Here is a 13,694-nt window from a genome sequence, read left to right on the forward strand (position 1 = left end):
GACAAGCTGAAAGTCGTGACCTCCTTGGGGAGCTCCTTAAGATGGGCAAGAGGCGGGGGCTTGGGACTGTTTGTTTAACTTTGATGTCCGAGCAGCAACGGGCCCCGTTGTTTGCCCGTCCGCAGAGGGACGGGCTTTGGAGCCTCCCACCTTTGCCAGCGGACAATGGTCAGCAATGGAGTGTGACGACTGTTGACCATTCCAAGTGACTGGTGGACCAGAACAGGGCTTCCCGAGTTGCAAAGGCTAAGAGGAGACGGGGAGAAAGGCTGTTCATGGTACAATAATTACCTAAAACCAGGCCTAAAATCGGGTAGAAATGCTGATGAAAACATCTAGGCAGTAAAAGGCGTTCAGCAGCCAGGCTCGTCCCCTGTTGCAGACCGGCAGAGCGGTAACGACGGTGTGTCTTATTTGGGCACCTGGCAAAAAAAAAGCTTTTGGCTGTGCTGGGCAAATGGTGTTTATTTTTCCCACCTTTTGGATGAATACTGACTTAAATTGAAAATTAAGAAGCCCTTGAATGTCTGAAGCTTGGTAGGACTTGTCTCCAACAATATAGTGGAAGAGTAATTAGATACTCCATGGAGGCAAACGTAAACGCCAGCCAGACTTACTCCTGGAGTAACAACTCCGTTGATCCGCTGGGGTTGTGCCAGGCGTGGTTCTGGCCCTCCGTACCGCTTCAGCTCCGTAACGCCCACAGAGGGGTCTCGCTGCTGGCTGGGAAATGTCCTGAGCTGGAACATGACACGCGGAGTGTTTGAAATTCCCTACAAATCGTTTGCTCGCGGACGTCGTCCGCAGGGCGACCTCCTTAACCCGAACCCGGCAGAAGCAGGCGTTGTGCGTGCGGTTGGCTGTGGAGGTGGAGAAGGCAGAGCCTGGGGAGCTGGCGGCTTTGACTCAGTGGCAGGGGTTTGCCTGCAGGACTCAAATGTTTGCTGGCTTTTCCCTTCCGAATGCAGAGTGGTTTTCTGGGTCCCTTGCAATCCTTTTACTTACATTAGGTAGGAACTAGTCTAAATATAGACGCTGCTTTGCGGTAGGATGCAGGATTATTTTTTTTTGGAGTGTGGTCCCTCTGTAAAGAGCAATGATCTAAAATTGGTTTATCCAACCACTGATTTGGGGGATTATAAGTTGTTACGACTTTTGGTTCTTAGTCCATGGGTCAAACAGCCTCTGGGGGAGGTGAGCCGGGCCTTCCTCTGGCTGGCGTGTCAGAGGAGAGGTAAGGAGTGGCTCAGGGATGGTCAAGGAGAGGTAAGGAGTGGCTCAGGGATGGTCAAGGAGAGGTAAGGAGTGGCGCAGGGATGGTCAAGGAGAGGTAAGGAGTGGCTCAGGGATGGTCAAGGAGAGGTAAGGAGTGGCTCAGAGGTGGTCAAGGAGAGGTAAGGAGTGGCTCAGAGGTGGTCAAGGAGAGGTAAGGAGTGGCTCAGGGATGGTCAAGGAGAGGTAAGGAGTGGCTCAGAGGTGGTCAAGGAGAGGTAAGGAGTGGCGCAGGGATGGTCAAGGAGAGGTAAGGAGTGGCTCAGGGATGGTCAAGGAGAGGTAAGGAGTGGCGCAGGGATGGTCAAGGAGAGGTAAGGAGTGGCTCAGGGATGGTCAAGGAGAGGTAAGGAGTGGCTCAGAGGTGGTCAAGGAGAGGTAAGGAGTGGCTCAGGGATGGTCAAGGAGAGGTAAGGAGTGGCTCAGAGGTGGTCAAGGAGAGGTAAGGAGTGGCGCAGGGATGATCAAGGAGAGGTAAGGAGTGGCTCCAAGGTGGTCAAGGAGAGGTAAGGAGTGGCTCAGGGATGGTCAAGGAGAGGTAAGGAGTGGCTCAGAGGTGGTCAAGGAGAGGTAAGGAGTGGCTCAGAGGTGGTCAAGGAGAGGTAAGGAGTGGCTCAGAGGTGGTCAAGGAGAGGTAAGGAGTGGCTCAGAGATGGTCAAGGAGAGGTAACGAGTGGCTCAGAGGTGGTCAAGGAGAGGTAAGGAGTGGCTCAGAGGTGGTCAAGGAGAGGTAACGAGTGGCTCAGAGGTGGTCAAGATGCAGCCAAATCTGCACGTATCGTTAGCCTGCAACAAGTACAAGGTCATTTGATTTTGTTACCTGCCTGCTCTGTGACCACTTCTTTTTTTAAGATTGTTGATACCTGCACAAGTTACCCAGTGTGGCTTTAGGGGACTGTGACATTGGCAACTGGAATGAGTGTTTTCAGCGTAGAACTGCTAAGAAAAAGTAAGCCTTCAGCCCCAAATTACTGTCTTTCCAAAGTCGTTTTTCAGAGAAGAACTAAATTTTCAGTCTCTGCTGCGCTGCTGGAGATTTCTGTGACCTCTCCTTTAGCTTTGTAATGTTTCCCAATTTTCACAGCCCTCACTCTTCCAATTAGACAGCTACAGTCCATATGTTTAATTTAATTTCAGAGGCACTGCATTAATGATGTTTGTCAGTTGCCATCAGCTACAAGATAAAAGCCCGTGTGCCGGCAGGGAAGTTTGGGGTCTGTCTTTCCTTTTTACAAAAAAAGAATGATCATTGTCTTCCTCTTGAAAACATCCTGTATCCACAACACGGCAAGGCATGAAGAAGTGTCTGGTCCATTCCTACTAACGGGTTTCCGAGGGGAGACGGCGCATAGCTGGGAAGGAGCGGGGTCAGGCTTCGTGTCACGCTGAAGTGCAGCCTTTCTCACGGGCTCCCGAAGGCTCCTAATCCAGGTGAATTTACCCTCATAGCACCCTGTGAACCGGGAGAGGCACCGGCACTTCCAGCAGCCCCTGGTCCAGGCAGGGGTTTCTTTCCCCTTGCCTGCGCCCCGGGGCATCGCTCTTCTGCAAGCCGGGAGTGTTCCCAGTCCTAGCTGGCACCTTCCTCTGCAGAGCATCCCCTCCTGAAGCGCAGCGAGCGGCCTGGCCGCGGCTTGGCTTTGGCACCTCTCAGCCCGGGGTGGGACGCCTGGGATCCACTCTGGTCTCTGCTCGGTGGCTGGGAGGAATTATTTCTTTTTTCTAGTGTCCCTTATACTCTGCGTCTGTCTCTGCACGCAGCTGGGGCTCTCTCTTGCGCTACAAATACCCAGGGCCCCCGCAGGTGGTGCCAGCACGTTTCGCCCCCAGACGTTGCTGTGGTGGGAGTTGTAACGGGAAGTGGCCAAACACTTCAGTCTGGTGTCTAATTTCGGTGTTTTAAAAACACTTCATTAAGGTAGTTTAGATGATATAAAAATATTGTTGAAAGAATTGTGTTCCTTTTTTTTATTAGTTTAATTAGCTTATTACCTTGTTTCAAACCCTTCCTGAAGTGTGGATAGATCCATTTATGGTTCTTTTTTTCTGTGAGAGGGAGTCCAGGTCCAAATTCCCCAGCTCTGTGATAATACAGGTTGTAACCAGGTTGTGGGCTAAAGACGGATCAGCTGCGACCACGTTTACATGAGCGAAGGAAGGCTTTCCGCTGTAATTCCCATAGCTGGGGGAATTTCCCGTAGCTTTAACATAGCTGATGAGGTAATGATGCTGGTTTTAGTGAAGCATAACAACATATAACGGTCACTTTGTGTAGTCTGCAACGCTGTGTCATAACCGTGCCTTTCTGTTGAAGCACGAAGAGCAGCGCAGGCGAGGGGGTGCGCACGTGCACACACACCTTCCACCTTACTTTTCTTACGTTTTTCAGCTGGAGTGACTCCGCCTCTGTTATTTTTAGTCTTTGCGGAAAGCCTGTTGCTCTTCTGGATTTCAAGACCTGCTTTAAAGCGGTTTCTTAATTCTCCTGGAAAGACATCAGTTTTAAAAGGGAGGATTTATAATCTGTGTGAAAAACACTGCTAGAGGCTGCTTTCCCTTGGCTGCACCTGCTACCTTTGCACATTTAACATATTTATAGTAATTAAGCTTTAATTAAATGCTTACTGAGAGCTTTGTGGGTTTTGTGCCTCTGTTAAAATAAGCAACAAAGCTATCATAAATTAAAACCCAAAGCCGTTAGGACCTTAGCAGGCTCAGTGTCTGTGCATTTGCAGTGTAGTGACCTTTCCTGCATACAGCTACTCTGTTTTTCATTGTTTCAGCAGAAGTAAAATGACAGTGAAATATTGAGTCATCCTCTCAAGCCCCTTACGAGGTGGAGAACCGACTGCGCAGGAGGGGAAACTGAGGCACAGAGCAGCATGGGAACTCCCAAGTCCCAGCGGGACGCGTTTGGGCAGTTGCAAAACACTGGCACCTGGTTCTGCTTCCGTTCCTTACCCTCGACGCCACCCCCGTGCGCAGTCCAGCGGGGAGGGAGGGGTCAGAGCACGATTTCAGGGCTTCCGAAGTTGTGTGCATAGCTGAGGCGGAGGGGAGCAGCCGGCTGTACTCAGGGGGGTGACCACCTCAGAGCGGTTCAGGCCTCTGCAAGGCTCGGCAACGACTCAGCAGCGCCCACGTTTTGCAGGTGGAGAGGGAAGATGAAGGGAAAATGGCTTGGCAGCAGCTGGGTCCCTGTTTGCTGGGACAGAGACACGTGCGGCTCTGGGGACGGGGACGTGGGTGAGAGTGACGGGCACGTGGCTGCTCGCTTTAAGTTTGTGCGTGTTTTCTCAGGTTCAACAGTCAATCCTCTTCTTTCCAGCTTCCCTTTTTCTTCTTTACTAATCCTAGCTGCAGTACTTCTGTCCATCTTCCTCCCCGCTTTTTTCGCACGCCCATCTTGTTCTCACCCCAAGTGCCGCGAGCGGCTGCGCCTGGGTCCCGGCGAGGTACCCTCAGTGAGTGCGGGGAAGGCGGGAGGAGGGACAAGAGCGGAGTGAGCTCCGGTGAAGAGCATTTCTTTATTCGAACAGGTGCTTTCTCTTGGAAGCTTGTCCCCGTCTCCCCTCGCCCGTGGGTGTTCTGTACGGACTGCTTCACCTTCTCTTAGAGCAGGAGGGGCCAACCGTAATGCTCTGTGCTGGTGAACCATTCCTTCCACGTGCTTGCAAATGCGTCCTGCTGGTTCATCCAGCTCACGCTATAAGCACCTCCCAGGCATATCTATTCTTCTTTCACCAGGGGCTTTAGCCTCTGATTCCTCTCAGCCGTTCCCAACATCATCTCCTCTCCTCCATTTTCTTTTCGTGTCTTTGCCTTCTTGCGCACCCTTTCTCCTTCTCCCTCCATCTTCAGGTCTGGATCTCTTTGCCTTCCCTCACCTTTGCTTCTCAACACCTTCCCGCTGGGAACGACCGACGACAAGTGACGCCTCCCTGTGCCTCGGCTCCCCTTTTCCTTCTCTGTCTTTCTAAGGAGATCGAAAGAGCTGTGGGTCAGAGGCTCTCGCACAGAACCAGCACCGGCGGCGCTTGGCCCAGCACGGTCCTGTCCCTCCTCCAACCCTCCTTCAGGAGAGGAGTCGGGAAGCGGCTCCTTGGTGTGGATTGCTGGGACCTGTGCCTCCTCCCCGCGTACCTAGGCTTCGTGCATTGAAGGTGCTGCGTAGATGTTTTATATGGGCAATAACAGTACATCATGCATAGTAATATTCTAGTGGGTATGTTCTAAGACTTATAGTGAAGGGCGACCTATCTGGAGCTATTTTCTGTCTATAGGCAATGACATGATTAACTGGCGCAGTCTTATTACCTATATTAGGTACATACATCTGTTCCGTGTGATTTTTTTCACTCCTTTCACTTCAGGCAACTCATTCAGAGCTGTCTGCAGCAGAGCTGGAGAAATATCTGGATGCCTTTGGAAGCGCGTATGGCCCTTAGTGTTGCCTGTCAGAGCTGAGGAGTCGAACGTGGTTTTCAGCTGTGATGACAGCACATTTTGAGGGCTTGATCCTGCAAACAGGCGCATTGTCTTTCAGCTACTCCCTGTCTTTGAGGGACAGTGTCCATATTCTACCTGCCCACCTGAGGACAGACCGACGGCAACCGTTCCCCACGCTGCTTCTCTGCTGCCTCGGTGCGTGAGCACCCTCTTCCCAGGGACGAACGGCATCCGATGTCCTGCAGGTCAGGCACAATTAGGTATCGTCAGCTTAGCAGGTCACCGCCCCTCTCCACGCCGCAGAAACTGCCTCTGTGCGCATTTTCTTACCACCGCGCGCAGGTGACGAGACTTCTTTTAACTCTCCTTCGCTGGTGGCTGGGGACATGCAGCAGCGATGCTGTACCTTGACCGTGTCTCTGAAGCATGATCCGCCTGAGTCGCACTCTCAAGAGAAAACCGTCGTGAGCGATGTAACGATTATCACCCTCAAGATTTTTTTTTTCTTTTTGGATTCTGTAATCCCTTTTTATCCCTTTTTTGGGGAGAGGATCATCTTCATCTGGGTCAATAATAAACCGCCACGGAGTGAGGGAATGCCACGACTGCCCCGCTTTCTGTGCCACAGGTAGGCATAAACCCGCTCCTGGGAAGGCGCACATCCACATTTAGACCTCATCTGAGAAAACGGGGAGAGAACAGGGGCTGGAGTGTAGACAGCAGCTCCCCCCGGCCCCCCTGCCCCTGCTGAGTTTTACAGAGAGTTAAGATATAGCCACACAAGGGATCTCCTTTGTGTCCAGGCAGGACCTGTGGCTTCTGCCAGAGCTCAGGGCAGCCGCATATCAAAACGCGTCGAGGCTTTTGCATTGTGCTGATAACTCACGGTCATGGGGATCACCGGACTTCTTGGTTCACCAACCCCAGCTGCCGGCGCGTTGGTCCAGGCACAGCGCCTCTCCTGACGCAGCCCCGGTCACGTCCAGCCATCTCGTCATTGATTTCCCCACCCCCTGTATTGTATGTATGTATTTATTTATTTAACAATATGTTGGTCCAGCCATTAAAAGCAGAAAGCACTTTCTCCAATCGATTGAACTGCCCGGCGAACTTCAGTTAAGCATTGCCCTCTGAGTCATCACCAGGGTCAATTTAGATTTATATTCATGCTGATGAATAGGCTCTGCCTCTAACCTAATGAAAACTTGATCAGCAAATTAAAACTCGGCTTGTTGAGGCTGTTGAGCACAGGTGAGTTATGGAGGGAAGCCTGCCGCCCCGGACCAGCTCGGCCTGCCGTCGGCGTCCCTCTCCCTCTAGGTATCTGGTGCGGAGTCTTGTTCTGCCCCAAGACCTGGCAGCAAGAGGAGGAAAACAGGAGGTATAAGGGCCAGAGAACCCTGCATTTAAACCCCACTCCTTTATTAATACCTGTTAGCTGAGCTGGTGCAGAAGAGAAAAATCCCTTCTGCCTTCTCTAGCCCCTTCACCAGAGCTTCCTTAACTGACCCCCACCACTGCCTTATGAATGGGGAAGTAGTTAAACCTCTTCCGCCTGGGAAACCTGAGATTTTTACCCAGGGACTGGATTGTTAGACCATGCTTTGTGACTGTCGTCTGATTTTGCAAGTCCCTTGCTTATTCCAATGACATTCACATGCTTTACACTGATGAGCGCAGTCACTCTCTGTTTTGATGGCGCCGTTACCTTTCCTAAAGGCTAATTTGCTTGAATGTCCCATTACCTGCAAATTGGATAGGTACAATCAATATTTGTGATTCCAGAAACGTCTGGCTGGTGCAGAAGTGCCTGGAGGGGACGGCACGTCCCAAAAGCAGGAGGTTAGATTGAAAGATGATTGGAGAAGGCGGCCGAATGTGCAATGTGTTGTTATTAGAGCAGTGAGTCCTTCCTGTTTACGGAGCTGGATCGCAGCCCAAAACGGGACCAGGCTTTTGGAACACCAGATTTTGCCAGTAAGAGATGATATCCGTGCTTATTAAACTTGAGCCTCCCAGCTATCTTAAGAGCTAAGGAAATGTTTCTTATCGCTGGGGGGAAATGGTGCAGAGGGTCGTTAATAGAGAGAGTGGAGCAATTCTGACATCATCACCTCCCGCTTTCACTCTTAGACCACCTTGCATCTAGCATTTGTGGTCCTCTGCTGAACTTTTTGTGAAAGGTCATTGCCCAGAGAGAGACGCTGAAGGTGTATGCGATGAATGAAGATGAAGGGCTTCCCGAGAGTCGCGAGAGCACATGAAGGTGATATCTGATGAACGTTCATTTCAAGGTAGTCACTAAGCACAGGAAGGGAAGATGGATGGAGTTACCAAGGAAATTACACATCATTGTGTGTTACCATATGACTCGTTCGGTACCCATAGCTCACCCTGGGCTGCAAGGTTGTGCATTAAAGTCCTACACTGGGACTTGGGGTCATTTCTCTTAACGTGAGGAAGAGGCATGGACCTTAAAAACCTGTCAGCTAAAATTGGAGTAAAGGGATCTCTTTGGTGTTGACAGCCATGAGGACGGCATCCAAGAAGGGAGGTTTGACCGTATCAGAACTTGTACTTCTAAGGACCTGAATGATCAGAAAGGCCTGGCTTTCTGGTGTAGGTGCTGGAAGCCCTGATGCAAGAATCACAATAAGTCAGCTGCTGGGGCAGGGAAATCAAAGGCTTAATTGAGGCACATTGCACTGATGATGGCTTCTGTCCAGTAGCTAGATGTCCATCTCTAAGAGCACGGAGATCATCAACACAGATCCCATAGGGCAGCAGGGCAGTGCCTGCCCCACTGTCCTCCATCCCGTACCTCCTGCTTTCCGTAGGCACTACTGCTTCAAGATCCCTGTTGCATTTCTCTTGATGACTGGGCTGACCACACTAGCGCCAAGTACTGGAGATGCAGGATGTCTCCAGAGGAATCCAGCACTGGATCTTCCAGAAGGACTGTGCACAGATCAGTGATCTCTGTGTAGGAAGCCTGGCTGTAGCACCTTTACCTTTACCAGGAGAGGTAAATCCTCCATTAGGTAAGGAGGCCTCCTGCCTAATGACCTACCTCATGACCAGAGGTGGAAGAGCGTGGGCTGGTGGGCTTTGACTATAGTTGTTCCGGACAGCCAAGGCTACGCACCTGGGCTCATGTGGCTTTACTGGCGGCCAAACCTCTCTCTTGCTTTCCATTTTGCTGTGGCCGTAGGGGTCGGTGGTAAAGGTCATGCAGTGTCCCTTTATAGAGGCGACACGTTGGAGTTGTGAAGTAGAGGTGTCTGGAGCTAGGCATGCTGAAAAGCCCTTGCTAGAGGTGCTAAAGGACTTCTAGGATAGGTTTTGTGCCCCGTGCCTTATTGATGCTCCTAAGGTGGTCCAGAAGGACCTACAGGCTTGTCGCGTGGCTGGAGAGATGGCACTCCTACATATGATGTCCTCATTGATGAGGCCTTTCGGAGCAATGTAGCAGGGCCGTGTAGACATGGCTTTTCTGAACACGGAGAGGGAGATTTGTATCAGCGTCTTTTCCCTGGCAGCAAATTGTCTGTTCTGAGAGGACTGAGGATGAGACAGGAAGGTTACCTCTCGCTGGAACTGTGCTGAAGATGGTAGATGATCTCACACGCTGACCCTTGCACCAAGACCAAAACTGCTGAACGAACTGAAAGAAAATTCAGGCTTGTTGGAGGGATTTGAGTGGTAGAGAGTGGGCACGTCTGTGATGGAGGCTTCTCAGGGCTTCACGTCCCTCGTTGCTGATGTCTGAAAGTAGGTGAGATGACCCACCCTCCTCAGTGCCAGTCCTAAACCACCAGATATCTAATTTGATCATGGGCGTGCAACTCAAACCCTTCAAGAAAATCTTCAGTGTAACGTGCTCCCGACTCCTGGAATTGTGAAAGATCATAGTTGGTAGTTGCCGTTTGACGCATAAGATCCAGTGCATCTCAACCTCAGTATTTTAGAACGAAGGGTGTTGTTAAAATACAGATATAAATGAACTCTGTGTGCTCAGACGGGAGATGGCGGGAGGATCTCCTGGCTTCCAGCCTGGTGCTTTGCTCACTAGAAGTAACTTTGTACACGGCGAAGAGCGTGCCAGCGCCAGCAAGGAGCTGGCCTCTCTTGTACCGTATTCAAAGAATAAAATAACCACCTCTTATTCCGCTAATGCATTTATGGGGTAAATGGGAGAGGAGCTTAAGTTAAATTCTAAATGGGACTTGACAAGACACAGCCTGCAGATACGTGTCAGTCAGTCTGCGGTGCACGTCGCTGTCAGCCCGTGAGCCATGTCACCCGTGATGAATGCTAACTAACGAGTTACTGTCTAGTTGTCATGGAAAGCTTGAATCCTGGAAAAAAAATTAAGAATTAAGTGGCTTCAAGCTGCTTTCAGAGGTGGTGAGAAATCTAATTCTTGCCTGATGATTGTTTGGGTTCGGAAGCAGAGATGGAGGACGTCTACACCAAAACCTGGTGCTAAGCTGTCCTGCTGCGGCGTGTTGATAGCCTTACAGGTCTGGAGACCGAACGCCTCGGTCCCAGCGCGGGAGAGCTGCCGCGTGGGATGTCCTGCCTGAGTTGCCATGCTGGTCAGCCCTAGGAGGACCTGCCTCTCCAGTGGGCCCTGCAGCTACAACATGAAATAATGGGGAAGTTCTTTACAAATTCAAAGATTAAATCTTTCAAAAGTCCTGGCAGCTGCTGGGCTGGTTGCAGATGGTCAGGCTGTCTTCGGTGGTGATCCCATACGAATTGTTGGGTTCTCTCGGTGGGGATTTGACTGAACTTCATGCAGCAGTCAAATGCTTTTCTTCCAGAACCCCGTATAATTAATGCAGTTGAAATTTATTCTTGAAATGCTGAGGTTGGTGCTTCATCTTGTGAGGGCAGAAAGAGGCAAAGAAGGACTAGCTGTCTCTCCTAGCCCATGCGGGTGCCAGAGGTGCCTTTTCCAGGGTGGCTTCCATTAGCTGCGTCAATGTAGAGGGACCGCTCGAGTGAATGCTATAAATCGTAGGGCAGAAACCTCGGGGGCGAATAGGGCCCTTCCAGCCCCCCGCCTTCTGTCGTGCTTCATGCTGAAACGCTGTGTGCTTCTGGTCTCGGTAGGGTGGCACCTTTATTAAAGGAGGCTTAGGGGCTGTAGCGATTGCATCCCGAAAGCAGAAGTAGCAGCACGACTTAGTTTTGCTTCCCTTAACCGAAGAGTGTTACAAGAATCTTACCCTTTGCAAGGGCAGGGGTGGCCTCGGAGCCCAGATCTGGCTCCGACTGGGAATTTACTGCCGCTGGGGACGGTTCCCACCACTGATCCAGACTGGTGACTGATTCCCGTGGTGGAATATGGCTCACGCTAAGAGCGTGTGCTGGGCAGGTCTTCTTGGGAGGGCTGTTTTCCCTACAGTGTCACCCCTGCCTCAAGTGCCTCCTGCGTCTAATTGGTTTCAGAATTCCACATTTGTGGAAATGTTCAACTGTGGTTGTCGGTTTAGCTTTCTTTCGCTAGCTGGGAATGTTTGAGGAGGGCTTTCTGAGCACTGTCTCCCTTCTCAGTCTCTGAAGGACTTTACTCATGTTCTACCTCTGCCTTATTTTTGTTCTAATTTGTAACAGCGTGGTGAAGATCCTGCTCGCAGCTAAAGCAGATCCAAACCTTGGAGATGATTTCAGCAGCGTGTATGAGACTGCCAAAGAAAAAGGCCTCCATTCTTTAGAAGGTAATATTGATTGTGTGTAGCTACCTGCACTTGCTTTTCAGGTCCCAAAATTTTGTTTTCTGGCTTTGAAATGGAAATTTGACCTCGGGGTTTTTTTTTAGAGCTAGCTTCAGCTTCCATTTAAATGCAGAGTGACTGATGGTACGTGGGTGAGTGTGCATCTAAAGATGAGAGAAAACATTATGTAGATGTTTATGGGAAGCAATCCTTCAACATCTTAGAGATAACCTGTTTTATATAGCCAGAACGTAACACGAAGTTGTCGATAGCGTCATCCCATTGACCCACATGCAGCCACTTGCTGGGGAAGGAGAAAGGTTCAAGGCAGTGTATTCCGCCAGCAGCCTTACTCTAGATCTTGTAAGTAGATATAAAATGAAGAAAGACTTGTCCAACGGAAACAAAGCTGACTGATGTAACTGGTTGCAGTTAGTGCTGCTGGTTTTGGGCAGGCGTTAATGCTAGCTTTCAGCCCCGGAAGTCTTTACAGGAAAACGAGGACACTTTCTGCCGTGTCATTTCATTTTGTTATGATTTTTCTTGCCGATGTCTCAAGTTCCAGTCTCACCCTAACGTTATCCCATTGCTGGGATGTTGATGCAGACTTGGAATCACGGAATCACAGAAAGGTTTGGGTTGGAAGGGACCTTTAATGGCCATCTAGTCCAACCCCCTGCCGTGGGCAGGGACCTCTTCCACTGGGTCAGGTGGCGCAGAGACCTGCTCTGTTTATTCAGACCAATTTAAATGTCCCAGACTGTTTCCACTTTTTATGACGATAAATGGTGGTTAAATTTTCTTGGGTTTGTGATTATCGATGGAATCTCCGGGGGGGATGGCTGGATTCTCGGTGCCCAGCTGTGCTTCGAGGAGGCCAGCCGCACGTTTCGAGGATGCTTCTGTCCCCCAGGCTCACAGCTCCCAGGCTGGCAGGAACGCCGGCAGGTCTCGACCCCGCTAAAATGTCCCCGGCTGTTGCCTTCCCCGTCCGAGCGCTGCGCTGCCGGCCTCGGCTCTGAGCTGGCAGACATGGAACGTGTCCCAGCCATCCCCATCTCCCTGCCAGAGCTCGGCCAGCTGCCGGGACTCGCGTTCCTGGGGACTGCTGCATCCACAGTGACTGCGTCTGTGTGCTCCGACCTTCTGCTTTGAAGTTAAACCTTTCCCTAGCTACTGGAAGGAGAAAATCGGAGGAAGCCCACAGGTTCTCCGGAGCCTCTGTTTGCCCTGCACGGTTTGCGGAGCCAAAATCAGACGGCGACATTATCCGTTGGTCTGTCTGTGCTTTTTGCCTCACCGCTGAGAGCTGAAAGCTATATAAAGTCTAATGAAGGTGTAATATTTGAACCTTTCATAAAACACAGGTTGAGTTAAGAAGATGAATCAGTGAGGGGACAGTTTTGACAGGGTGTTATTTTATTTTTAAAAGCTCTCCGCTCCCATCCCTCACTGTAACCCACCCGTGCAATAGACCTGCTCCTTGATGGGAGTGGGAACACGCATATATCAGATCGCTGTAGCAGTGAATGCAAAATGTATGAAACAACATTAAAAAATGAACAATGGAATGCCAATACATAATGCATGTACATAGACTTTATTTAAGACAAAGTATATCAACCAATAAAGTTAATTGTTTTTGTCTGCATTCATCCCTCTATAATGTTATATATTTTTGGGGTGAAGAAAAGATAAGGCCACTCAGTAAGAAGTTGCATTAATTCTTTGGTTGACATGTTTTATTAAAAAGAATAAATTCAGTTGCATTTTTAAAAAGAGAGGGAGAGAGAGAAACTGCCTTTGTTTTTTACTTTTTTTACCCATTTACATATTTCGTGTATAAATATTTTTTCATAAAAACATCCAAATCGAGAGGGTATGCTCCACAAACACTGCACAAAATATATTACAGACATTTATATGGATGGCAGGAAGGGAGACAGAGGGCTGAAAATTTCCAGGCACCCAGTGATTGATGGTAGACGAGGCTTCCCCTGACGCTTTATTGAGTTTCCGATGATTATCTCTCTCTGAGACATTTTTTACAGATGACGGCCGAGCTGTCACAACGGACCATGGGGGAAAAAACCCAACAATAATAACACTTTAATCTCTTTACTGCACTGCTCCCTAGTATCTCAGATTCATCTTCCCTGACGCACGCAGTTCATTATCCTGCTCCTCCCTGGGTAGGAAATGACGACAAATAAATAAATATACATGCTCACCCTGTATGCTTGGAGAAAA

General features: G+C 50.0%; 1 protein-coding gene and 1 long non-coding RNA gene across 4 annotated transcripts in view; both read left to right on the forward strand.

Annotated features, from left to right (window-relative positions):
• Window positions 1-13,694, forward strand: part of CLPB (ClpB family mitochondrial disaggregase) — a 91,228-nt gene that overhangs the window by 19,013 nt on the left and 58,521 nt on the right. For all 3 annotated transcript variants that reach the window (XM_075140460.1, XM_075140459.1, XM_075140458.1), the window contains exon 4: window positions 11,344-11,447. In XM_075140460.1, coding sequence (XP_074996561.1) covers window positions 11,344-11,447 — 104 coding nt within the window. The remainder of the gene's footprint in view (window positions 1-11,343; window positions 11,448-13,694) is intronic.
• LOC142077992 (uncharacterized) lies at window positions 11,458-13,095 on the forward strand. The gene is made up of 2 exons (XR_012672104.1): window positions 11,458-11,807; window positions 12,358-13,095. It is a non-coding gene; the product is annotated as an uncharacterized LOC142077992 (long non-coding RNA).

This window comes from Calonectris borealis, chromosome 1, assembly GCF_964195595.1.
Source record: "Calonectris borealis chromosome 1, bCalBor7.hap1.2, whole genome shotgun sequence".
Classification (NCBI taxonomy): Eukaryota; Metazoa; Chordata; class Aves; order Procellariiformes; family Procellariidae; genus Calonectris; species Calonectris borealis.